General features: G+C 37.0%; 1 protein-coding gene across 3 annotated transcripts in view; it reads right to left on the bottom strand.

The window, feature by feature from the left end:
- The window catches only part of LOC126741448 (uncharacterized), a 101,914-nt gene extending 74,744 nt beyond the window's left edge, over positions 1 to 27,170 (bottom strand). For all 3 annotated transcript variants that reach the window (XM_050447860.1, XM_050447862.1, XM_050447861.1), the window contains exons 1-3: positions 26,794 to 27,170; positions 16,619 to 16,855; positions 16,065 to 16,546 (exon numbers count right to left, since the gene is read on the bottom strand). In XM_050447860.1, the coding sequence (XP_050303817.1) occupies positions 16,065 to 16,546; positions 16,619 to 16,855; positions 26,794 to 26,996 (922 nt within the window). In that variant the 5' untranslated portion in view covers positions 26,997 to 27,170. The remainder of the gene's footprint in view (positions 1 to 16,064; positions 16,547 to 16,618; positions 16,856 to 26,793) is intronic.
- Between the last annotated feature and the right edge of the window lie 315 nt (positions 27,171 to 27,485).

Raw genomic sequence — 27,485 nt, 5'->3', positions numbered from 1 at the left:
CATCGACTTGATTTTGGTTCTTTGCAAGCTCAGCAAAGCTGAGCTTGAGGCGAGGGGAACACGGGAATGGGTCGCGCGTTCTGGCACCGTTGCATCAGTCTTCGGGGGCACCGTATAACTGTAGCGTCAAGTTATTTTGTATAAGTTTAATAATAAATTATTGTCCTTTGTTTTGAAGATTTATTGTTTTATTTAGGGTTAAAGTAACCCTAGTGTTTACATTTATACCCGCCTAGGCAAAACAGGTTGTTTTCGTCCTAAGACCTTAAATGGGCACCAAAAAATATCAACGTCGATGATAAAGAACAGGTTTTAGCTCGTATTTCGGAAAATCCAGATCTCAGTACTCATCGGTTATGTACGGCACCAGGAATAAGCCAATCGTCTATCTGGAGAATTTTAAAGAAAGAGAATCTCCGTCCATATCACTATACTCCTGTTCAAAATTTGCTACCTTAAGATTTACCAGTTAACCTACAGTTTGCTCAATTTATGTTAGATAAACAATCGAAAAACCAGGAACTTCTTAATGGCCTTCTTTTCACCGATGAGGCGACGTTTGCTAGATGAGGTGTTTTTAATTGGAAAAACAATAATTTGTGGGACTCCGAAAATCCACATGTTCTAAAGGAACTACATTTTCCGCATGAATTCAAGGTAAACATTTGGTGTGGTGTGATATCTGCTTTTTTTTATTGGTCCTTTTGAACTTCCTCCTAATCTGAACGGGCCCCTCTATTTAAACCTCCTTGAACAACAGTTAAACCCACTACTAGAAGATGTACCACTAGCCATAACGCGGAACATATGGTTTATGCAGCGATATCTGAATGAACATTTTCCTCACCGGAATTGGGCGTGGCAGTAAATTTGTTTGGCCACCTAGAAATCCAGACATAAACCTTCTAGACTTCTCAACATGGGCACACATAGTTTATAAAGATACAATTAATTCCATCGAAGAATTACGACAGAAAATTCAAGAAGCTGCTAATATTAAGGTAACCGGGGGTAATAAGGCCCAACGCTGGTTTGCCCGATGAAAAGCGCCTAAAATATTTATATCGCCATCTGCTAATAATATTTAGTATTACTGTGGCCGGAAATGTAATTCTGTTCTATGGTTATGAGCCTCCTGGCTTGTTCTATGGTGTCACGTTTCGCTGTGCTATATTTTATTAAGAATTTCGACCGGTAAGTTAGCAAATTAAATTGTTTTAATAATAAGTAGATTTTTCATTATATATTCATGATAATCTATGTATCTGATAGTTTCATTTTATGCAGCGTTTCATTTTATGTTGGGTTTGTTTGTTGTTTCATAACCTCAAAATAAATTTGATTGTGCTACAGATTATAAGGTTACAGAGTCTTATTTTCTGCAAAGCATTGAAAAAAGGCTTGGGCTTTATTTTCTGTCGCCATGAATACACGTATTCATTAGATTTATTTATTCTTTTCCAGAAAATGAAAACTAGGTAAAAAAACAATTTTAACCGATAATGAAGAGACTGATCTTGAGAATAAAATAATTCGGCTAGCCGATAAAGGTTTTCCGCTTACACCAAAAGCATTAAGAAGGTATGTGTTTAGGTATGTTGAGCAAAAGAAAATTAAGCATTGCTTCAATCAGGAAAAACATCTCGCTGGTAGGGAGTGGACAAGGACTTTTCTAAAAAATCATCCGAGAATATCAAAACGTCGATCTCAATTCATGAATCCAGCAAGAGCCCAAAAATTAAATAGTTTTATCGTATAAGATCATTTTAAAAAACTAGGAGATTTGTTGGAGTGCACTCAGTTAAAAAAATAAAGAACCAAAAATTTATAATATGGACGAGAAGGGTTGTCGCTTGACTCTTCACCACCAACAAAACGTTCTAGCAGCCAAAGGAGCAAAACGAGTGCATCTCATGAACACGCCGAAAACGCAACTATTGTCGCTTGCGCTAATGTTCTCGGACATGCCATACCGCCTGTCATTCTTTTTAAGGGCAAGAGAATGAAGCGAACCCACTCAGATGGCTTACCGGCTGGCTCAAAAGTTAAGATGACTCCTAAAGGGAGCATGACGACAGAAATGTTTGATAAGTGGCAAGACCATTTCATTGAATACATGTCGCCGTAATTTAAATTTTTGATGGGGCCAAATGCCATTTGTATATTAGCATTGCTGAGAAAGCAGAAGCTCATGACATTCACTTATATTGTCTGCCGAGTAACACCACCCATGAGCTTCAGCCGATGGACAAAGCTATATTTCGAGCATTTGAAGCTTATTGGGACGATGAATTATTAAAGTACTGGGATAAACATCCTTCACGTGATTTTAACAGGGAAAGATTTTCTGAAGTTTTTACACCTATATGGCAGAAAGCAATGTCCATTGGAAATATTACAAGCGGCTTTCGAGCTACGGGGATCTAATAATAATAATAATAATAATAATAAGCCTTTATTTCCAACAGGCAACCTGCCCAATAACAGGAGACAGTTGCAAAACAATGAAAAATATAGTTAAAAAAAACACACACAAACAAACCTAAAAGAATGAAAAGAAAAGAAAAAAAGTAAAGTAAAGTCACAATCTCAAAATTTATCCAAAAAATTAGAACAAATAACTATTAATATGATATAAAAACCCAATTATAAAAGTTTAACAAGATAATCACATATTCAACAAAATTAAATTAAATTAAATTAACTGCAATATACCTACTAACTATAACTTAAACACATGGGTCTTAATCCCAAGAGTAATGATCCACCCAGATATCGACAATCACATGAACCGGAGAGAAATTTATATCGCACATGTGGCAGATCCGATTAAATATAGCGCATAATGTATATAGTGGCGATTTCAACATTGTGATTGTTAGTATGAGGCCTTGGCAGAAAGAATGTTAGGGGATGTCTAGCATTAGGCCTAGGCACCATGAAACGTACACCAGAAAGAAGTACAGGACTATCAATGAATCCATGAGTAACCCATGCAGGAATTTTACAGAGAATATCATTCTTCTGAGATGTAATGGATGTAGATTGAAGCGTTCCAATAGTTGCCGATGATCAAACCCTCTTACCGGATATATGCCATCCTGCCTGAAGGCCAAAAACTTAGCAAATCTACGCTGAACAGACTCAAGGAGACCAACATGATTCTGATAGAGCGGGTTCCATATAATGCAGCCAAACTCCAGTTTTGATCTCACCAAGCAACAGAAAATCAGTCTTAATGTAAATTCCAAAGTAAAACTCTGAGAACTTCTAATTATGAACCCAAGCCTTCTCAGGGCTGACTTGACTATGTTGTTGAAGTGTGGAACGAATGTAAATTCAGAGTCAAAGGTGATACCAAGATCAGTAATTTGCTCTAATCTACTCAAAATAGTATCATTAATAAAGTACTTAAAATTTAAGGGTGTTTTTGATCTAGAGTAACTGACCACACTACATTTAGCCGCATTCAAGCCTTACCTGTTAACAGCGCACCATACCTCCAATGTATTTAGACAGTTCTGAAGAAAAACACAATCCTCCAAACCATATACATTTAAATATAGCTTCAAATCATCGGCAAAAGCCAGCCTATGACTCAAGTCATTTATAAAAAAACTAAACAGGAGCGGACCCAGGTTCGAGCCCTGTGGCACACCCGACGTTACGGTAAAAAGTTTCGATTTAAAGCCCTCATATTCAACATATTGAGATCTACCAATCAAGTAGAAATGAAATAAATTAAATAATCTCCCTGAAAAACCACACTGAGTTAATTTATGCAGCAAAATATAGTGATCTATTCGATCAAAGGCTTTTTGGAAGTCGGTATAAATAACATCGACTTGAGTATTAACATAAGTGATTCACAGATGTGGCTAGACAGACAGGATAAGTTAGTAACACAAGATCGCCCGCTAAAAAATCCATGCTGGTCTACAGAGATGAGTTCTTTTGCGTGACTAAATAGCGACCGATTCAGGATAATTTCGAAAATGTTTGAGAAGTTACAGAGTAATGAGATTGGCCTGTAGTTCACGATTGGATCAGAGGATATGCTCTTATGATAAGGATGTTCTTCCCATTGAAGCATTTGCCCCAAGTCTTGTAACTGAGAGACCTTACCAGGAGACGACCGCCGCCGCCGATGATTCGGAATATGACTCGGATGACTACCTGCCTTTAAGTGAATTGTGTAAAAAATTAATCCCTTTGAATAATTCCTTCGCGGAAGTGTTACCAACACCAGATCTAGTCAAAAAAATCTGCTCCAAGGCGTGAAGCTATAAATTACAAAGCAGTTGAAGTCAAGCGATCCGTATTTTTAAAGGAGGTGGAGTCTCAACTTGATCCCGTTCCAGCCTTACCGAATACCGCTAAATCTGAATCTGTGTCTTCCATTGTATCAGAACATAACGAGGAATTGCACTGTGTGATTTGCTGCGAAGACTATGTAGCAGATATGAGACGATGTGCTTCTTGTGGTTTTTGGGTCCATGAGGATTGTGTTGGTTTGACTGAGGACAATGCTGAAAATTTTTTGTGTCCAGGCTGTATGCTTTAAGTATTAGATTTATACTTAATACCATATTTTACCTATCTTTGATACTGTTTTTTAGTGTGTAACATTTATTTTTTATTCTCTCAGTATTTTGTTAAACTTTTATTTTTTTTATTTCTCATTCAAATCTTATTATATGTCAATGCAACTTCCAACTCCGTGCCGTGGTGATACGAGTTGAGGCTCAACGAGCTAAAACACGCAGCACCCAATGCCAACGCTGCCAACTATTTGGTCACGGCCAATCTCGCTGCAACGCGCATCCCAAATGCGTAAAATGCGGCAAAGACCACCCCCTTAACAGGTTCGTCTCCCACTCAACATGAAATGTTCACCGCATTCATGACAAACATGCAACAGCAGTTCCTACAGCTGATGCAGTTATTCTCCCCTGCTCCTCAAACCGTTTAATGGCTAACACCCCTCGTTTCCAACCTTCGCTGTTAGAAATCGCCTCTGTCAATATTAATATCACGGCCTCGATGTTCTCCTGATTCAAGAGACGTTCTTAAAGCCCCAACACCGTTTCTTCCTAGCTAATTATAATGTCATAAGGAATGACAGGCTAGATGAGAGAGGTGGTGGGACTCGAATACCCATAAAAAAATCAGTCCACCACTTCCAAACCCTGACCCAACTCTCGAATCCACTTTTGTTACGGTTCAAATGAGTAGCGGCCCTATACTGATAGGCTCCGTCTACTCACGCCCCGCTAGGGAAGTAACCTGGGTTCAAATGGCAAACCTCTTCTCCCCTGACACCCCCATCTTAGTAGGAGGCGACTGGAACACCAAGCACCTTGATTATGGATGCAGGCGCCAAAATCGAAAGGGTCTCATCATACAGGAAATGGCGGAAGCCATTCCATTCAATGTATGGCCCCCCCCAAGAACCCACTCACGTCTCGACAAATGGTGCCCCAGAAATACTCGACATGTTCTTCTTCAGAAATATTCCCATGCCCACACAAGTCCGTGTTTTCATGAACTTTCGTCCGATCACCTTCCCATCTACATGGAATTAGGTCACCTCGCAAACAACCCCGCCCCCACTAGTCCCAGATTCTTCACAAACTGGGCTTCTTACAGAAATCACCTCCAATCTTGCCCACCAGTCCCCCCTTTCAACGACCCCCCCTCACTCGAAAACGCCATAGACAGGTTGACGCATAATATCTCTGAAGCTTTATCATCAGCTAAGAGAGAGCTCCCAAGGAATTTCAATAAAACTCATATCCCAGACGATATCAGAGAGGAAATTAGACGGCGTAACCGGCTAAGAAAACTCGCTATAAGATCTGGCGACCCGTTTGTAAAACAACAGTTTTACCGTGCGAATCGACGAGTGCAAGCACTTCTCGAAGACTTTAACTCCGAGAAGTGGGAGCAAAAACTCGATGATATTGAAAAAAATATTGAATATCCTTCGGAGCTGTTCCGCCTCGCTAAAAATCTGGTTAAAGGGGGGAAGAAACCCCTCTCGTTCATTAACCACAACAACATCAACATTTCCGACCCGCAACAAAAGGTTGAGGTCTTTGCTAATTCACTTGAAGGGCAATTTTCTCCTAACCCCCCAAAAAACCCTGCAATGGCTCTCAGGATCGCAAATGCTGTCCAAACAGCCCTTCAAGCTCCCACCGCAGCCCCGATACCCCAGGTAACCCAAGCCGAAATCAGTGGAATAATCAAAGCCACTAAAAACAAAAAAGCACCCGGCGCGGATCGTACCAACAATCCAGCCCTAAAACATCTCTTCGACACTCAGGTTAACGATATTACCAGAATCATCAATGGTATATTTCAATTCTCATAGTTCCCCACCCCGTGGAAATTCGCTGATGTCATCCTTCTCCCAAAAAAGGGAGAATCAGCAACAAACCCCTCGAGTTATAGGCCAATAAGTCTTCTCTCAGCAATGGGAAAAATCGCCGAAAGAGCTATTCTTAATCAGCTCACCACGTTCTGCAGCAGACACGAAATAGTCCCTGATGGTCAATTCGGTTTTAGAACTAAACACTCCACCACTCATCAAACAACCCGGCTTGCTTTCCACATTCTCTCAGGAGCAAACCGTGGACTGCACACCGGAGCTGTTTTTCTGGACATAAGCAAGGCCTTCGACAAAATGTGGCACGACGGTTTATTGCATAAACTAGTCGATGCCCATTTTCCCGACCGCCTTATAAAACTTGTCCACTCCTTCTTGACCAACCGATCCTTTCGAGTCTGTGCTGACGGTTTTGTTTCCACTCCCCACCCAATAAGGGTAGGTGTTCCCCAAGGTTCCCCTCTCACCCCCTCCTATTCAACATTTTTATGCGCGACCTACCTCCGTCTCCACACAATACTATACTCCAATACGCTGATGATACCGCAATACTCACCACCTCTCCCAACAAACAGCACATTAAAATCAGGATTCAGAGACACCTAAACTCCCTCCACTCCTGGATGGATCGCTGGAGACTGGAGGTCAACCCCAGGAAGACCCAGCTAGTGTTCTTTTCAAAAAGGAAAATAGCACCTGCTGGCCATCTGAAATGGGGAACCACCAATCTCGGCTGGTCCATCCAGACCCCTTATTTAGGTATAATCTTCGATCGTAAGTTGACCTGGGAAAAACACGCCAAGACTCAAGCTGGCAAAGCCAAAGGCCAACTATCATCTCTATACTCCCTGCTCCACCCCAGAAACAAACTATCACGTAAGACCAAGATCCGGATCTACCAAACGTACATCCGCCCAATTATCACCTATGCCTCCCCCACCTGGGCAGACATCCAACCCCGCCACATGCAGAGGCTCCAAGCAGTGGAAAACAGGGCTTTCCGGATTATATCAGGCGCACCATGGTACGTGCGCAACACTACCATCCTGCGAGATCTCCAAGCTCAACCCTTGGTAGATCACCTGACAAAGTTGAAGGACAAGTACTTGACCACTGCTCTGGAGCATCGCAACCCCCTGGTCCGGATCTCTCACTCCACCCGAGCCCCCGCCAACGCTCCGTACCACCTCCCCGGCGACACACTACGACGGGACTAATCCCCTACTCCGACCATCCCCAACACCAGGTCCGCCAGCCCAGGACCCACGAGTAGCGGCAGCCAATATTAGAATTAGTATTGTGTTTGTACATATTATAAGTATTAGTTTTTAGTTCGCCTAGCTTTTAAGACCTATTATTAAATAGAATAAGTAACAATTAGTTAAATAGATATAAAAATGTATATTTTAATCTAGTGAAATAAATGTCAGTTTCAAAGTAAATGTCAATGCAGATATTAAGGCCCAAAAGGATATTTTTGATATTTATGTTTGGATATCATTATTTTAATATTTTCTTTTTATTTTTTTAGTGTTGTTTAATCGTTTGACTTGTTTTTTATTCATTTAAATATATGGGCCTCATTATATGCACTTGCAGGCTTTAAGGCCCAGAAGAGAATTTTTTTAATCTTCGCGTCTCGACTTATAAGTATGATTATTTTGTGTTCAAACATTACCATTATGTTGTTTATACCCTTTTCTATTTTTTATAATAATAAAAGTTTTGAAAAAGTAAATTTCATTTCTCTCGTAGATATTAATTATAATTTCTTAGGTGGGCGCCTTATCACCCCCGGGTACCTTATCAAAAATATTCGACAAATGTTATATAATATTCAAAGATCTTTAAGGAGACGCCTTACAAAGTGTATTGAAGTGGAAGTCGGGCATTTTGAGCATTTACTTTGAAGTTTTCTTTTAATATTGTTACTGATTGTTATTTGTTGTCTTTACTGTTGCTACCTAGCATAGTAGATATTTAAAATAATAAATTCCTATTAAGCCAATATAATAACGGTGGCTTGGGATTTTTTACGCTGAATGTTTAAAATGCAAATAATTTGAAAACTGATAGAGTTACATGAAATAAACGAGAGTACCTTTTTTATTCAAAATTAAACTGCGTTCTAGATTTTCTAGTCGTTTTAGCCATAACTGTTTAGGCAAAAAAGATATGTTGTAATTTACCTAAGTAAGATGGTGTAACTAACACCCTGTATAAATAATGCTAAATTCACCACAAAATTCGTAATTTTCATGTTAAAACACATAAAGTCGCAAATTATCAAGACGATACTGCTTAAAATCACAAAATTATTAAGAAATTTCAAATTAAAATTCCAACTTTAAATACCCTGTATCTCGTAAACCTGCAACATTTGTATAAGACATCGCGATATTTTGGTGTGTAGTATCTCCAGTTCAGAGATTGCCCATTATTAATGAATCACCCTGTATACAAATTCAAAATTTGGCACACATCATTAGCAACTGTTAGCAATGACGTCATCTTTATCGTTATTGTCCCCTCGCGTCTTATGCTGATCTAGCAAAGAGTCAGCGTATTGCGAGACCGAGGCCAGGAACCTGCCAGTAGGATCATTAGAGCAATATCGATAGCGTAAAATAGAACACAGAGCTTAACTTTTGTTTAAGTTTATTTTTAAATATATTTTTGTATTTTTTTATTAGTTTAATTTCAATTATTTAAAATTGTAAAATTAATTAACATCACCCATTCTGCCTTTAAAAATGCCAAAACATTCCGCTGAACGCCGGCACCAGTCCACCGCGACGCGATATTCCGGTACACATAAACAATTATCTGAACAGCGACGTTGTGAAAATTATACACCCCCTTTGCGTTTACCCCATGAAAACGATATACAAGATGTTAATAGTGCTAGTGGCCAAGAAAAGGGTCTTGAGATACAGCATCATCTGAGGGGTGAGTCTACCGATTTATTATATAATGAATCACAAATGAGTACCATGTTTTTGAACGGTGTGGAACGAATCATAAATAATTTCAATAATAGTCCTCGACAGTTAGGAGTTAATTTAAACTCTTAACCAATATTATTCCGGAATTTAATCCTGAAATCAATAATATTCATAAATGGTTAAAACTATAGATGAATATGTGATTATTTATAATTGGACTGAGATAACGACAATTCATTTCGCTTCAACGAAGTTACGAGGTCCGGCAGAAACGTGGTCTAGAAGTTTAGAATCGCATGTTTATTCCTGGTCAGATTGGAAAAGTCAATTAATAAGTGTCTTTCCACCAAAACGTGATTTATATTTATTATTAACAAAAATGCTGAATTTCACACCTAACAATGTAAATGGTGATATGTATAATTAATGTTTTAAAAAAACTGGCTCTTATAAACGATTTAGGATTATCGCTGTCAGATGAAGATAAAGTTAATTTAATCATGGGTCCGATAACTGACAAGTGTTCAATAAAAACCCGATGATCAGTAAAAGAAAATATTTATTAGCGGCAAGCTTACAGTTGGACCGACTTAAAAGAACTAACATGCAAGAAAATAAAGATACCGAACAAAAACATTACCAGGAAGCGGCGAGACGCAACGTAAACGTTTTCGGTTTAAAAATAGGCCAAATCTTAAATATTATAGTCCGGTCTATTTAACACTCCCACTTATTTAAGATTTAACAACATCAGAGTGATTTAAAAAAAACAACTTACACCTAATCAAAATAAACATAAACAAAGCATTAAAGATACAACTAATCCCGACTGTTTCTAAGCTAATCATAATTCACATTGACAAATTCAACTTTTCCAGTAAATTGTTAAAAACAGTTTTAGAAAGAGTTTTTGTAAATAGATCTGCCAACTGATTACTTGAGTTCACATAACTGACCGATATATTTTTCTTTTCGCGCTCATCTCGAACAAAATGTACCTTAATGTCTATATGTTTCGTTCTACTATGAAGTTGCTGAGCTTGTGTAAGTTTAATAGCTGATTGGTTATCAACATGAAGTTTTGTAGTCGAGACGTTAATGCCAAGTTCTTTTAGAAAATGCTTCAGCCATAAAGCTTCTCTAACTCCAAGAGACAAAGCCAAATACTCTGCTTCGGTGGTTGATTGAGCTACCACATTCTGCTTCTGGCTTTTCCAAGTGATTGGAGCATTACCAAGAATAAAAACATAACCACTGGTCGATTTTCTCGTGTCCAAACATCCAGCGTAATCGGCATCAGTGTAACCTATAGCCTCAATTTGCGACGTCTTATTGTAAACGATTTTATAGTGAACAGTGAGGTTCAAATATCTAAAAATTCGTTTCACTGCCTGCCAATGTTCATCACTCCAGTGATTAAAGAATCTGCTCACTTGATTTACCGCATAGGTTATATCTGGGCGACTGGTTGTGGCTAAGAAAATTAATGATCCAACAGCCTCACGATACGGCAATGACGTATTACAATTTAAATTATTGCCCTTGGACAAAGGCGCACTAGGTTCTGCAGGAATCCTTAGAGGCTTGGCATTAGTCATATTAAATTTTGCTAGCAATTTATTAATGTAAAGCTTTTGATGAATAGCAATAGTACCCGCAGCAAGATCTTGTTCGATTTCAAGACCAACAAAATTTAATTTATTATTGTTTAAATGTACAGTAATTTTAAACATTTGCTGCAAAGTCTCTATAAGTTGATTAATGGCACTTTCAGATTTTGACATTAGCAATCCGTCGTCAACATAAATTGCTAAATATATTTCTGCGTTTGCAATAGAACCAAGAAAAACACATTGATCACTTTTCAATTGTCTAAAGTCAAATTTATTAAGAAAATCAACAAACTTACGGTTCCAACATCTTGGTGATTGCTTCAATCCATACAAACTCTAATTAAGTTTGCAAACCAAGTTCGGCACCTTTCTATTTTCAAAGCCAATAGGCTGTTTCATATAAACACAATCTGGCAACTCACCGTACAAAAAGGCAGTCTGTACATCGAAGTTTGCAATTTTCAAGTCTTTTTCGGCTGCTAAGGCTAGCAAAATTCGCACAGAGTCATACCGGACAACCGGCGCGAAAGTGTCTTCATAGTCTATGCCTTTAATTTGCATAAATCCGCGCGCGACAAGACGAGCCTTATAACGAAATGGATTACCATCAGAGTCAAACTTAACACGATAAACCCACTTATTGTCTATCACTTTTGCACCATCAGGTAACTTTACCAAGTCCCATGTGTTATTGTTCTTAAGTGCATCCATCTCCTCCTCCATGGCTCGCTGCCACTTACTTGAATCTTGACACTTAATGGCATTCTCATAGTTTGTAGGTTCTAAAATCTCACAATAATTTGCTACACCATAATAGTCCGGCTTAGATAGTGTATTCCTGTCACGTAGCTGCCTTCTATCATCATTTTCATCATCTGCTGACTCTGGAATATTCAACCCAAAAACTTCATCATCAGAATCCAATGTTTGGTAAGTGCTGGTTTGTGACATGTCTAAGCTTTCATCACTGTCACTTTCTTGAAGATCTTCTAGGCCTACATCTTCCTCATTTTCTAGGGTATCAAATTTTAATGAAAAAGTTTCCTCTTTCTTTTCTACCCCCTCCATTTCATTAAAATTTACATTGCAGCTTACCTCAATTCGTCTCTTCTCCGCATCCCAAAGCCTGTAGTTCGAAGAATATCCATCATAACCCACAAATAATAACTTTTTCGATTTCGGGTCAAACTTTTTACGAAACTGTGATGGTATTAACATGTAAGCTACACTGCCAAAAACTTTGATATGCTTTAAATCCGGCTTTCGTCTAAACCATTGTTCATATGGAGTCATGTTTTGTACCTGAGTTGAAGCTGTTCTGTTAAGTACATACACAGCTGTATTCACTGCCTCACTCCATAATTCCTGTGGCACATTCTTGCTAATAAGCATACTTCTGGCACTTTCCACAATGGTCCTTAGCTGCCTCTCACTTCGGCCATTTTGTTGAGGGGTGTATGGGGCTGAGCACTCGTGTATTATTCCATTATGTTTGAGAAATTCTTGAAAACCACTGTTAACATATTCACCTTTACCTTGGTCACTTCTTAAGATTTTAATCTTGTTACAAGTCTGGTTTTCTACAAGCAATTTAAATTCTTTAAATTTGCTTAAGACATCGGATTTATGTTTAAGAAAATAAACAATAGAATATCCACTAAAATCATCCTTAAACAAGACGAAATATTTTGATCCACTCGGAGACATAATGTTTATAGGACCACAAACATCCGTGTGAATCATCTCTCCCGGTTTCTCTGATCTCCGTTTCTCCAAACTTCTATGAGACTTTCTGGACTGCTTACCAAACTGACATGCTTCACAGAAGAATTGTTCTTGATTATCAGCTATGGTTAAATGATTGACCAAAGGTGCTGTTTTCTTTATAGTAGTAGGGTTGATATGTCCTAAGCGGTCATGCCATAACTTCAGCGAAGTCTTGTGAGCCAAATTACACTCTGGGATTGGCTTTACTCAAAACTGCATAATCCATAAATTGTCTCTTCGTATACCCACACATGACAGACTTCCATTTGGATCGAGAAACTCACATCTATTTTTATGAGAGCGGTAAGTAAAATTCTTGTCAGTCATAGCTCCCACTGAAAATAAGCTGTTGCTGAGTTCTGGAATGTAGAGGACATTATTTATTGTGCGATCATACCACTGACCTTGAACACATGCCTGTATAACACCTTTACCTTCTGCAGAAATTAACTTATTGTTTGCTATTCGAACAAACATAGGTTCGTTCAATGCTTCTAACTTTGCAAACCAACCTTTCTCTCCAGTCATGTGTAGACTCGCACCAGAGTCACATATCCATTCGGTTTTCTTGACATTGGAGCTTGACAGATACATAGATGTTATATCACATATATAGGCCAAACTGGATGTAGAAGCACTTTCTGATTCTGAGACCTTACCTTGCTCATTTTTCAAGTGCTGTATTCTCTTTCTACATTCTCTAACCCAGTGACCTTTGCGTTTACAATACTTGCAGCTAGTATTCTTCTTTAGCTCTTGAATACTCGGCTTGATCTTATTTTTGTTAGCTTCTAGTTTAGCTTGTAGAGCCTCTACCTGACAAGCAAGGCGGGACACTTCTGAATCCTCACTCGACATTCTGGTCTCTTCTTTCAGCAACCTGGCAGCTAGATTTTCAAAAGTTTGCTGATCACTGCTAACTGAATCCCATGCAGTACGGAATGCATTATACTTCGAGGGTAAACTATTGATTACCTTGGAGCATATTGCACTGGAACTAATTTCTTCTTTTACATCCTTAAGCTGTCGTACAAGCAATTCAATCGAAGAAATGTGATCGGCAATTTTTGCATTGTCAGACATCCTATATTCATAAAACTTCTGCCATAGGAGTTCTCTTGAAATTTCGGTTTTTTGCTCATGAATGGACATTAACCTTGTCCACATTTGTGCTGCATTTTCGCAGTTTATCAAATGCTGGATCTGATCTTGTGCTATTGTGGACAATAAAATAACTTGGGCCTTCGAATTACCTTTATCCCAGGTTTTCCACTCTGCAGTCGTCGTCTCAGACGGCTCAGGTGTCGAACCATCGACAATGGAGAGTATATTCTCAGCTTTCAACACAATCCGAATGCTAAACTTCCACAGTTGGAAATTTGACCCATCAAATTTCGGAATATTTCCACAATCTAATTTTACCGCCATCACTGTATTTTTATTGTTTGTTTATATACGACTCGAACGTAAAAACAATAAAAACTGTAACATAAGCCACGACTCAAACGCGACCCGAAAATCTACCGATCAATAGGTTGCCCTTGAACTCAAAAATTAAAACGTGCCTGGGCCCATAACCTGTTCAATAAAAACCCGATGATCAGTAAAAGAAAATATTTATTAGCGGCAAGCTTACAGTTGGACCGACTTAAAAGAACTAACATGCAAGAAAATAAAGATACCGAACAAAAACATTACCAGGAAGCGGCGAGACGCAACGTAAACGTTTTCGGTTTAAAAATAGGCCAAATCTTAAATATTATAGTCCGGTCTATTTAACAACAAGCAAATTCGTTTTTCGGTCGAAACTGCTGGCGTATCAAATCCGGCATTATTAACTCACCATCTCACTGCTGTGGCTCTGCCAAGGGGAAATGGTCAAGTGGAGAGGTACAATCGAATCATATTGGAATCCTTAGCAGCGTTAAGCAAGGACAATGACAAACGGTGGGACGAGAATGTTCTTAAACTACAGTTGGGTATTAATGGTACTGTCAATAAGACATTGGAAGTCTCACCGAGTGAAGTACTAATGGGGTTTCGAGTCTCAGTGCATGGTGGAAGGGAACCAGTTATTAAAGATCTAATCGATATAACTAAAGTACGTCAAGAAGTCGTTCAGAGAATCTAAAAACAACAACTTCAAGATAAAGAGCGGTTCGACAAATCAAGATGTAAACCCAAGATCATTTCGTTGGGAGATCTTGTTTTGATAAAAGTAACTAGTTTGCCGGCTACAGGAACTAGTCCAAAAATTATTCCTAAGTGGAGGGGTCCATTCCGGGTAACCAAAGTTTTAGAAAACGATCGTTATGAAGTGAGCGACGTGGTAGGATCTAAATGTTCGCATAAATCTTATCTTGGAGTGGCTGGTATTGAGAACATTAAAGCCTGGATTCACTTAGCGACGAATCCTTTTGATGAAAAGTAGTTCATTTTTAAGGTTGGGTAAGTCTAATTAAAATCTAGGTATCTGATCTTGACTGTGTCTGTGCTTTGCTTGACTTGTCTGTGACAGATGACCTATTCTTGCAAAAGTATTTACTTGAATTATAGACGCTGACCTTGACTGTGTCTGTGCTTTGCTTGACTTGTCTGTGGCAGTTGATCTGTTTTTCGTGACCGTAATGTTTCTTTTTTGAGCTTTTATTTTAGATTGTGTATGTGAGTTTCTTGGCTGGTCTATGGCAACTTTTTAATTCCCCATTTATTTTTTTATTTATTTAATCTCGTATCTGGGTTAAGAGGACGCTTTTAACTAAGATACAATAATTACATTGATTTTAATTTTGGTTTATTTTGACAGCAATGATCCCAAGGGCAGTCTTCTGTTGACTGCATACAATTTCAAGAACGAAGACATTCTCTTAGGTCAGGAAAGGCCGTGTTAGCAATGACGTCATCATTATCGCTATTGTCCCCTCGCGTCTTATGCTGATCTAGCAAAGAGTCAGCGTATTGCGAGACCGAGGCCAGGAACCCGCCAGTGGGATCATTAGACCAATATCGATAGCGTAAAATAGAACACAGAGCTTAACTTTTGTTTAACTTTATTTTTAAATATATTTTTGTATTTTTTTATTAGTTTAATTTCAATTATTTAAAATTGTAAAATTAATTAACACAACCTAAATACTACTTTTTGGGCCCTAAGTCATTTTGCAAAACTTCAATATGGCGGCGGGTTGGATATTGTTCACAATTTCTATTATTCTATCAATACGACTATTTAAAATTTCCCATTCATAAAAGAAGGATCATTTTACACACTTGCTACATAAATAACTATTTTGTCACTTATATTTTAAAAACCAACTAAGGTAAACAAAAAAAATATTTTTAACTTACATGTATCAGGTTCAGTTGATGTAGTTATATCCGACACTGACGGTGGTGGGACCATACTAAGCGACTGCTGTATTAGAGGTGGCAAACTGGAAGAGTGACTTATTTCCTGAGTCACCGTCGAAGTTATTATATGGGTGGGAGGTGGAATACTCGCATCCATACCGCTTAATTGAGGGTGTGCGTTAAAAGCCATATTCTCCGCAGACTGTGGTGGAAAGTTCATTAGAGGCGGTGGATGAAACTCTGTCATCAATGGAGAAATCTGCGGTGGAGGTCCAAGTAGAGACGGCCTTCGACCGTCCATGTTTGGGGGCGGCATATTGTGATCGAAATGATGAAAAGACGGAGGCGGATTGCTTGTAAATGATGTGTCAAAGGAACCCGTGATGGGATGTTCGAAAGGTAGAAATTGGTCTGGATTGAAGGGAGGCTTGATCAAGGTTTCTGATGGTGGGGTCGGCTGGGAATTATCCTCTTTCTCGCTAAAAAATCATTAATTTAATTGATTCAAAAGACAAACCAAAAAAAGTGCATTTGAATCATCTAAGACTTACCTTGGTTCACTGCCCTTCTCAGTATTATTTTCTTCCTCTTCTTTGATATCACTCTCTGGCTCCTTATCCTTTTCTTCTTCTTTTTTGCGTTCTCGTTCTTTATCCTTGTATTTCTGAAATGTCTTGAATTTTGAATCTTGTTTCTTGTCATTTAGCTGCTTAAACTGGTTCAGGAAAGAACCATCATTAGAGAATAAATTGATGCCACTTTTTGGGGCATCCTTGGGTGGTGCAGGCCTAAAAAATGAATACATAAAGTATAGCACCATTCTATAGATCAAATGATAAATATGAAAAACTTTTTTCAATTTTTTTTAGGGAGGACTCCAGGTGGAAGACAGCAGCAAGATGTTTAAATAGTTTTTAAACAGTTGCAATTGCAACTTGAACTTAACAAAAATCATCAAAAATAAAATCTGATACAGAATTAATAAACCAAGCAATCGCTGTAAATTCATTTCCAAATGTCTAAAAGTTTTTCCATTCTACAAATTCAAACTAAAAAAGTCCTTTATTGTCATAAAATCTAAATTTTGTTGACAAAGCATAATATAATAAAAACCTAAGCACTACATACAAAAATACTAAGACCACATACACAAATACATTGTAAAATAGATTAAAATTTACTATACAAAACATATCTAAATTAAATCATATACTTAATGATAACAATCAATCAATATTTAAATATTAGAGTTTATCCTGATAGAATTCATCTACACTGTAATAAGCTCTATTTAAAAGTACTTTTTTCATTGACTTTTTTAATTTAATAAATTTTGAATTTTTAAGAGAAAAAGTTGTTCTTAAATTGATTGGCAGATGATTAAACATTTTTCGGCCCTCGTAAATTAGAGACTTTTTTAGAAGATTTGGGAATTGGTAAAGGAAGAAAGTGAATTTGATGTGTTTCGTGTTAAGGAATAGGCCCTCGGAGTTCATCACGGTTTTTAAAGATAAGGGAACATGTCTCCAGTATGAAAAGGGATCTAAGAGTTAAAATTCCTTGAGTCACTAAGTGGGGTCTACATGATTCTCTCTGTGTTATATTAACAATAAAGCGGACTGCTTTTTTTTGAAGAACAAAAACTAAGTTTAGTGAGCCCTGATTAGCCACCCAGAATGGTATACCATACCTAAGGTGGGACTCAAATAAAGAGTAGTAAACTGTGCGGGCTAGTTGTTGATCTAATTCCTCCATTACCACTCGCACAGCAAAGCATCCTGATAAGAACTTTCTTCCTATTGATAATATATGATTTTTAAAGCATAATTCCTGGTCAATTAGTATACCCAAAAACTTAGATGTTGTAGTTTCTGGCAATGCATAACCATTTAAGAGAAGACCATTGATTTACGTCACATTTAAACCCAATGATGTGAGTTTTACTCAAGTTCAGATAAAGACGGTTAGATGTGAACCAGTCCTTAATGATCTTAAGATCATTAGCTATATATATTAGCTAAGTTCAGTAGTCTTACAATTTCTTTCACTTTCGACAGTATAGATGTGTCGTCTGCAAATAGGGTGAATTCTCCAGAGATATTCAGTTTGACAAGGTCATTTATATAAATTAGGAACAATATTTACCAAATTACAATTTGGTTTTTTGCCAAAAAGAGGAATTTGTCGCAAGGAATGGAGACAGTTCCTCCATCATCACCTCATTAATTACACCTTCAGCCGTGAGGAAGTCACCAAATACCAGTAACTCAATAGTGGCATACTACCAAAATGTTCGTGGATTAAGAACCAAAACCGAAATATTCTATACTAACTTGTTAACTGAGGATTATTACGCTATCCCAGGAAGAACAAAACTTTGGTCATTGGATTGGATGTTAGAGGATATCTGTCACTCTTTAAAAAATCAATTGGTAGCAAGTATGATCTAAACTGCCAAAAGACATCTAATTTGCTGACTGAAGACCTGCTTCAAGAGACTCTCCAATTCTCCGAACGGTTTACTAAATCGGACTTCGTTTTTGAGTTTCTTGGTTCACTTGAATCAGTGCTCGGGAAACGATGCAGCATTGAAGATATTCGTAAAAGACTTAGAAACATGGATAATACAAACGTAAATTTAATAGGACCTTCTCTGTTTAAAAATAGGCCCATACTTAATTCATTTATAACGTCACAACATCGCGAAATCTCAAAATGCATTGATTCTCTAAATAGAACTACGCTTGTACCTATTGTTGGCGATTACATAAATAAGGAGCGCATGGTACATTATCTCAATCATTTCTGTCAATTAAATAATATTAAACTGAATTTTCACCAAGACTGCCAACATCTCAGTCCAATGTAACATTTGGGAATAGTAAACACTCTACTGTTGACATACAAGCTAGCAACAATCATGTAAATGTAAAACACATTAAATCTAATGTTTTACCTAGCCAACTAACTCTAACGTTGTTAAATATTCAATCTCTGCGACATAAAACTAGTGAACTTTCACTTTTTTTGCATGACCTAAATTATCCTAGTATTTTATTACTTACTGAGCACTGGCTTAAACCGGGTGAGCTTATTGATCTACCAAATTATGTTATTTTGTCTAGTTTTTGTCAGATTTCGTCTTCTCATAGTGGATGTATGATATTATTATGTAAAAACTTTTTAGAACACAACTCTTTTCAACAGGTAGATAAATTTAACCATCTCTCGATCATCTAATGGGGACATTTAATATACATAATATGCATGTAAAAGATTCTACTCGTATAACACAGTCAACAAGCTCCACTATTGACTATATTTGTTCTAATTTTCCAGATGACTCCGTGGAGTGTACGGTCGCAAATTCTGCTTTATCAGACTATGAGTTTATACTATGTAAAATAGCAAATATACTAAAGGAATGTAGTATATCTGCACAGCGATATGGTCGAATTTTTGGTATTAATAACTTAAGTTTATTAAGTTTCGTCAACTTTTAGCTCTTGAGTCCTGGAATTCTATTTTCGATTTATCTTCCTTTCACACAAAAATTGTTAAGCTCTTTGATGCTTCCTTCCCCATGATTAAAATCAAACCGAAATCCAAACCTATAAAATCTTGGTTCACGAGGGGTTTGAAAGTATCTTCAAGAAATCTGAGATCTCTTCACACAATAAGAAAATTCACTGACTCTCCAGTTTTTCATAACTATTTCAATTCTTACCGAGCCTTGTATCATCGTCTGATAAGAATCTCTAAGCAAACTTACTACTCCAACCGTTTACGTGGTTCAGCTAACAAATATAAGGAGAGTTGGAAAATTATTAATGATATTCGTCACAATTGTGGTAAGCAGTCAAGACAATGCCCTGAAGTCTCTCCCAATGATTTTAACAATTTTTTTTCTAATATTGCTCTACAACTTCAGCAAAATTTGAACCGTTCAGTGGATCCTCTTTCCTTTATGCCAGCCATTCATGTTCCAAATTCCTTCTTCTTTATACCTACAAACCTAAACGAACTCAAGGATATTCTGTATACAGAAAAAAATAAAAATTCAACTAGAGAAGACAACCTTTCAGCTAAGATTTTTCTCAACCTTCCAGAAACGGCGCTAAAGGCACTAGTTGACGCAATTAACCTTTCTTGGAGCAAGGGAATATTTCCATCTTGCCTAAAATCAGCTAAAGTTATCCCAATTCACAAGGGTGGAGCTCTTGATAATCCTTCCAACTTTCGTCCCATCTCTCTCTTGTCTACGCTATCAAAGGTAATCGAAAAACCGGTTAAAAATCGAATAATGTCCTTTTTAAAGTCCAAAAATATCCTCACCAGACTTCAATTTGGCTTCCGTGAAAATACCAGTACCAATGATGCCATGTTTAATTTTTTTCATGAGCTTTACTCCCAGATAAATAATGGTGGAGTTTCGGCGGCAGTTTTTTGTGATTTGTCGAAGGCTTTCGATTGTGTCTGCCATAGGATTCTGCTGCGGAAGCTTCATCATTATGGATTTCGGGGAGTTTCATCTTCTTGGTTTGCTTCCTATCTGCAAGATCGGCAACAACGAGTGGTTGTAGGATCTAAGTACTCTGATTACCATCCTATCACTTTGGGAGTTCCTCAGGGTTCAGTTTTGGGGCCTATACTTTTTCTCCTATACATAAATGATCTTACCAATCTTAATGTACCGGGGAAATTTACTCTATTTGCCGATGATACCACACTTCTCTGGCACAGCCCAGACACAGATACTCTGCGAACTACATTAGCAACTGATCTTCAGGCAGTAAATCTCTGGTTTGAATCAAACTTGCTGTCACTAAATCCTCATAAAACCAAATTATTGTGTTTTAAGTGTGCTCTAGACCACATGCTTTTTTCTAATTCATTAGTTCAGCAGTTTGATAATACAAAATTTTTGGGTATATTCATTGACAGAGAACTCAGATTTGAAGAGCATATCCTCGGTACTTGCAAAAAGGTGTCTGCAGGTTGTTTTGCAGTCAGAGTGGCTACCCTGGAGCTTGGCATGGAGTTTGGAAGATCTGTATATTTTTCATTAATTGAATCCCACCTTAGGTATGCCATTTGCTTCTGGGGTAATGCAGCTGCCTACCTTCTACAAATGCTGCTTGTTTTACAGAAGCGTGCTGTACGTTACATCTGTGGGGCTAAACCAAGAGATTCCGGTCGCCCATTATTTGTTAGGCTGGGCATACACACTGTCTTCTCCCTCTACATTCAGCCTGCTTACTTTTTGCAAATCGCTTTAAATTTATAATCCCAAATCCAAGATACTTAACGCGTCAAGTGAACGATCTAAATCTTCCAATCCCCTTCTCCACATTAACTAAAAAATCTATTTTCTACGAGGGAATCTTATATATCTGTAAAATCTGAAAAATATGAAAATATATCTGTATTTTCCAACAAAATACCGAAATAGACAAAGAAATAAATATTTTATCGGACAAGTCATTAATATTACAGAAAATTACATTAAAGCCACTTTCTTAAGAAGTCGCCCCACCAAAGACTCATCAGGATATATTTAAGGATTTCCAGAAGTTCCGGATGTTTCCACCTTTCATTTTAGCCAGGTTGTTGGAGAGGTTTTCCCAGTTCATGACGAGATAGAAGCATCTACGTCAAGAAGAGACATTTTAAAATTTAATTTGCATCAAAGTTGTTTAATTTAAATAACAATAATATGTTTGAACTTGTTACATTTCTATAGAAATAAATGTTTTTTTTGTAAAATTGGTGTTTTGTCAGTTTTTTTGTGTATTTATATTTTTTATCAATTTGAAATTTTTTTCAGGTATTCCTATTCGCCCTCGTGTGGGTAGAATAGCAAATTTGACCAATTTAAATGGGTGTTTCTATTCACCCTTAATGTGGGGTGAAAAAGAGCATTATTTTTTTTTTTGTGGAAAAACCTCTATTTAAAAAGAAATCTATTATGCGGTTTTTGATCTACAAGTCGAGACCTGTAGATTCCTTATTTTTTGTTGTCTAAAAGGTGACTACCATGTTAGCAACAGAGCAGGAAAGTCCGAAACTGTTTCTATTCATCCCATTTTACGGTAAAATTTATGTTAAGGAGTCCCTTGGAGCACAAACCCCAAAATGACAACCCATAACGGATATGAGAGACTATTTAGGCGAAATAAACTGAACGAGCAGACAATCCTCCCTAACTCATGCCTGGCAACCCTGACTGCAAAACAACCAGAGGAAAGTTTAGCAGCGAGGCCCAAAATGTAATTGTCAAACCTAAAACTCTCATCAATGAAGAGGCTGAGAAATCGACAATAATCCCCACCATGTAGTGGGCTCTGCTCATCTCCAACAAAAAACCTCTACATTACACTTAAAGCCCAGAATAAAAATATTTAATTTTGTGAAGTTCCTCTACTATGAGTGATCTGACTACTTTTCGATCTTTGTTATGCCACAGAATTGTAGTATCATCGGCAAACTGAACCACAAGTCCATGCAGTGATAGACAGCTTAAGTCATTAACTAATAACTTAATTAAATTAAGTCATTATAATAAAAATAAAATAGGACCTAACACCAGATCCATATGTAACAAACATATTAGTAAGAAGATTAGTGTTTAAAGAATCCTTATCATTAAAATTAATATTAAAATCGCGGGCCAAAATAATCTTTGAAGAAGATGAAATATTTAATAGAATATAGTCCAAATGATCAAAAAATTCCCTTATTAAGCCTAAAGGAGAACGGTACAAACAGATAATTCGAATGTCTTTTCTTTTATCAAATGATCATACTTTTTGATTTCAACAAAATTGATATCCAGGCTAAAAGACTTTTTTACCAGTATGTGTCCCGCCGTGTAAAAACTTTTCTCTGTTTGAAATGCTTAACAATTGGTACTCAGGGATACAGAAACATTTGCCTGGCCTTAGCCAGTGCTCATTAATTAACACTATATCGAACCTAGCGGGTAAAAACTGGGGATGCTCCCCAAAAATACTGCGATGGATGTACACCATGATGGTTAAACCCATAATCACATATGGGGCAGTGGTGTGGCATGACACTACAAAGTTAAGTACAGTAAGGCGTAAACTTGACAAGGTTCAAAGACTTGCATGCGTATGCATTACAGGAGCTATGAAAACATGCCCCACAGCAGCACTGGAGGTCATAGTTGACCTGGCACCTCTTCACCTGGCAGTAGAGGGAGCTGCTAAAAGGGCCATGTTCAGATTAGCAAGGGATAGAACGAACAGTAGGGACATTGATCAGAGAGCCTGGGTATCTCAAACAAGATCCATTCCCCTGTTCGATCTTCCCAAGGACGATATAACTCGGGAATATCACTTTGTTAGGAATTTCAGTACAAAAATTGACAGCAAAAGTGACTGGGAAAATGGATCTGTCGCCCGCTCACTTAAACAGAATACTATCAAATGGTACACAGATGGTTCTAAAACCGAAAAAGGAACAGGAGCTGGAGTATTTGGGCCTGGCACCAAATACTCAGAGCCACTGGGAAAATACACCAGTGTCTTTCAAGCGGAAATACACGCTATAGAAAGATGCGCTCAATTAATCCTGAACAAAGACTACCTCAAGCAGGACATCGCAATCTTCACCGACAGTCAAGCAGCCATAGCAGCACTGAGTTCACATGTCATCAGTTCTAAAATGGTAAGAGACTGTTTGGGCAAACTTAATGAGGTAGGAAAGAGAAATAAAGTCACAATATTGTGGGTACCTGGACATACAGGCGTGCAAGGTAACGAAGAAGCCAATATTCTGGCAAAAAAGGGATCTGGTTCTCAATTTGTAGGACCGGAACCTTTCTGCGGCATAGGAAAGAATACTTACCTATATGAGCTTACAAAAATGGAGGATCAACTCAGAGAAAGCCTCTGGGATGATCATCCAGGGTTAAGACACTCCAAGATGTTCCTTGGAACCCTCGACCCAAAAAAATCTAAAGCTCTAGTAAGTTTAACTAAAACTAAACTACGGATTGTAACAGGATTCCTAACAGGGCACTGTCACCTTCGAGAACACCGCAGGAAACTAAAACTAGAACAGACAGGTGAATGCAGATTCTGTGGGGAAGAGGAAGAGACCCCAGAACACCTAGTAACTGCATGCGAAACACTTGCCGAAAGTCGTGCCATGCACCTCGGAAATCATGTAATTCCAGAAGGAAATATCTCATTACTGGAACCGTCACAACTACTAGCCTTTATTAAAGCCATAGGATTGTATGAAGTAATTTGACTTGAGAATAACATCAAGCAGTAATTAGAAAGGGGCACACAATAGATCTTTTAGGTCGCAGTGAAACTTCACCCTTATTTTAATCTAATCTAATCTAATCTAACACTATATCAAGAAAAACAATGCTATCCAAAAACACATAAAGACCATCGCATTTACTCCTTAAAGATTGCACATTTAGTAAAAATGGTGAAACCTTCAAATAGTTTGGGAAAAAAACCTTAATTTTACCAGAAGCCTTCTGTGAAGGAGCTTTGGTTATAAAAAATCACTATCATTATTTTGATAATTTTCTTCAAGAAATATGCAACTTTCTTTGTTACTTTCAGTTTGCGGCGGATTTAAATGATGTTTGAGAGAATTTATGTTACTTTCTTCATGTATTTCAGGATATCAACCTTAAAGTTAATGAACTTATTACTGAGTTAGCAGCTGTGCTGTGGATAATAAAAAAACAGCTGGATGTCATCTTGTGTAGTAGATGCTGTATTTTAACCTTCATACATAAAAAATATGTTGTAATTTTTTTCTATAATATTGATAATCTCAGTATAAGTAGAAAAAGTGAATGCAAGGATGTTGGTTCTTACTTACAGTTCATCCTGAAGTTCTATCAGCATTATGAAAATAGTGTAAATAAGGCAAACAACATTCTTGGCTTTGTTATTAGCAATACAAAAAAGTCAATGATATCAAGTCCATAATAATTCCTAAAATGGTCAAACCTAATTTAAAATATGTTCTATCTTTTATTATTCTTAGGTATGTTAGGTTAGTTATTAGTTAGCCTAGTTGTTGATAATGTTGTTTTTCAGAATTTATTCATACAGTCTTCCCTTAATTTGAACTTCCATTGTGAATACCCATTTTTCTAGACTTAACAGTGGTTAATATGATTTATTTAATTTACAGCAGGTATTACCACCAAAAAAAAATTGTTCATGCTATATTATGCAAAAGTTGGCTCTTTACAATGGTGTGATACAAACTGTCTTGCTGATGTTAACTAAAGAACTTCCTGCCAGGGCATGTGTTAACATACTTGATATAGGAACATATGTGAAACCACATGAAGCATCCAATTACATATATTCTTATAGATTTTGAGGGGATTTTTAATGTTGTGCAATCAGAAAATTTTTATTACTTTAACCCTCGCCATACCAAATATGGGTCTTCAATAACCTGAAACTTAAAAATCCTGAAATATCTTTTGCTTCCCTGATTTTTTTTCAGTGAGCGTCATGAACTCTCAAATTTTATCAGAACAATGCTTTATTTGGTAAAAATTTAAGAAAAAACTAATTTTTTCTTCAAAAAATGATGGATGCAAAGATAAAGCAAAATATAGAAACATCTTTTATTATGATTCCCATATTTTTTAAAATAAAAATTTTACAATAAAAAAAGGGTCAATTTTGACCCGGTTCTGGGATCCAAAAAATATTATTATTCTGGGACGGCTACGGTTAAACAACAGAATTATTGAATTTCAATGTTTGCTATTTCCACCTTCTACTTACAACTACTCCTATACCTCTTGTGTGCTTGTTTAGCCCTTCAGTTATGCTTGCTCGAGAAATCCTGCAACCTTTTCACAGCTGTCCTGCAAAACTTTTCTATGGATACTTAGGTGGGTTTCGTCATGCAGGTTTACATATCTTTTAGATAATATTCACTTGCATAATTATTTCAAACAATAAGGAAACCTATTCCGCTCAAGGACAAATACATTTAATTATTACCAAAAATGCAAAAAATCCATGCAACCTCCATGTATAATGCAACTTAAATATTTTAAACAAATATAACCTGGTGAGTCTCAACATTTTTTCCCATATAAAAATAAATAAATTGCTTATTTGTCTGTCAATATGGCCCTAGATCAGAGAATAAGCGGAAAATAAGTTTCATTTGTTGTAGAGTTTTTACATTGTATGTTTTGTACAATGTGCAGAAGATTTTGTTTTTTTAGGGTTTTCTGACCTTTATTTTGTTCAAAAACACCCTGTAGCTGCTTTTTGAATTAAGGTATGTAGTACAGATGCTGTCACTCTATTTTATAGTTAATTTTTCTACACCCAGTACCCCTATTCACTGCTGGAAGGTTCTAGAGTAAAGAAAAGTACAAAAAACACTTTTTAAAGCACCACTTGTGTTCCATAAAGGCACTAGGAAATGCCTATATAAAAAAAATTCTTATAATAGTAAAATAGCAGAAAACTGTTTTGTAAACTACCAAACTTATAACTATAAAGGTTAGTTTGTGGATAAGTCAGATAAAATACATTCAGATGAAGTGTTTATTCTATTTAAAACAAAAGTAAACTGACTAAAAATCTCACTAGACAATCTATATTGGCATCAGTATTTTAAAAAATGTGCACTAAAATATTTTAATTCTTTAAATTAGCTTAATTTATCTGTAAAATAAAAGTTTACTTACGGAAGTGTGGGTTTCTTCTCTTTTTGCTCCTGATTAATTTGCCTTCGTTTAGCCTCTAATTTAGCCTGAATTTCCCTCTTTTTCTGCTCAATCATAATTTCCTGTTGAGACATTTGAGAAATCCGATCTGTTTTTCTTTGATTGCTGTCCAGGGCTTTTTTAGTATTAACTTTAAAGGACGCGTGCTCCCGGGTTTGCTGCATTTTGGATCTTGTAGAGTGTACTTCCCAAATAGGCAAATATTACTTAGGACTAAAATGTAGCTTAGCAAAAAGTCCAAAAATAATAAGTAAAAAGTTTAATTGCTAAAACAATGATTTCAAAAAGTGTGAAATTCACAAAAATACACAAACCAAATTACAGACGGCAATGGCATATGACATATTTTTGACAGACTGATTGACAGGTGTCAACCTTTAGGCATTTTCAAGCCATTAATACGGGCGCTTGCAGATTTCATCGGTGGATACAACTGGTTGCACTAACAGTAACCGAGGCGTTTCAGAATTAACCCGGTAGAAAAAAACCCTACGTTTCAAAATTAACCGGTGAAATCAGCTGGTTGCCACCGATGACGTGTCGGATTAATAGATTAGGTACTTTTCAATCAATCAATCAATCAATTTATTAATGCCAATATACAAAATAGTATTCACACAAGTCAAGAATTACAAAGTTGAAAAATAGGGTGA

The sequence above is a fragment of the Anthonomus grandis genome, chromosome 10 (genome assembly GCF_022605725.1).
Source record: "Anthonomus grandis grandis chromosome 10, icAntGran1.3, whole genome shotgun sequence".
Classification (NCBI taxonomy): Eukaryota; Metazoa; Arthropoda; class Insecta; order Coleoptera; family Curculionidae; genus Anthonomus; species Anthonomus grandis.
Note: the sequence above shows the minus strand (reverse complement) of the source record. Positions and strands in the feature narration are given on the sequence as shown.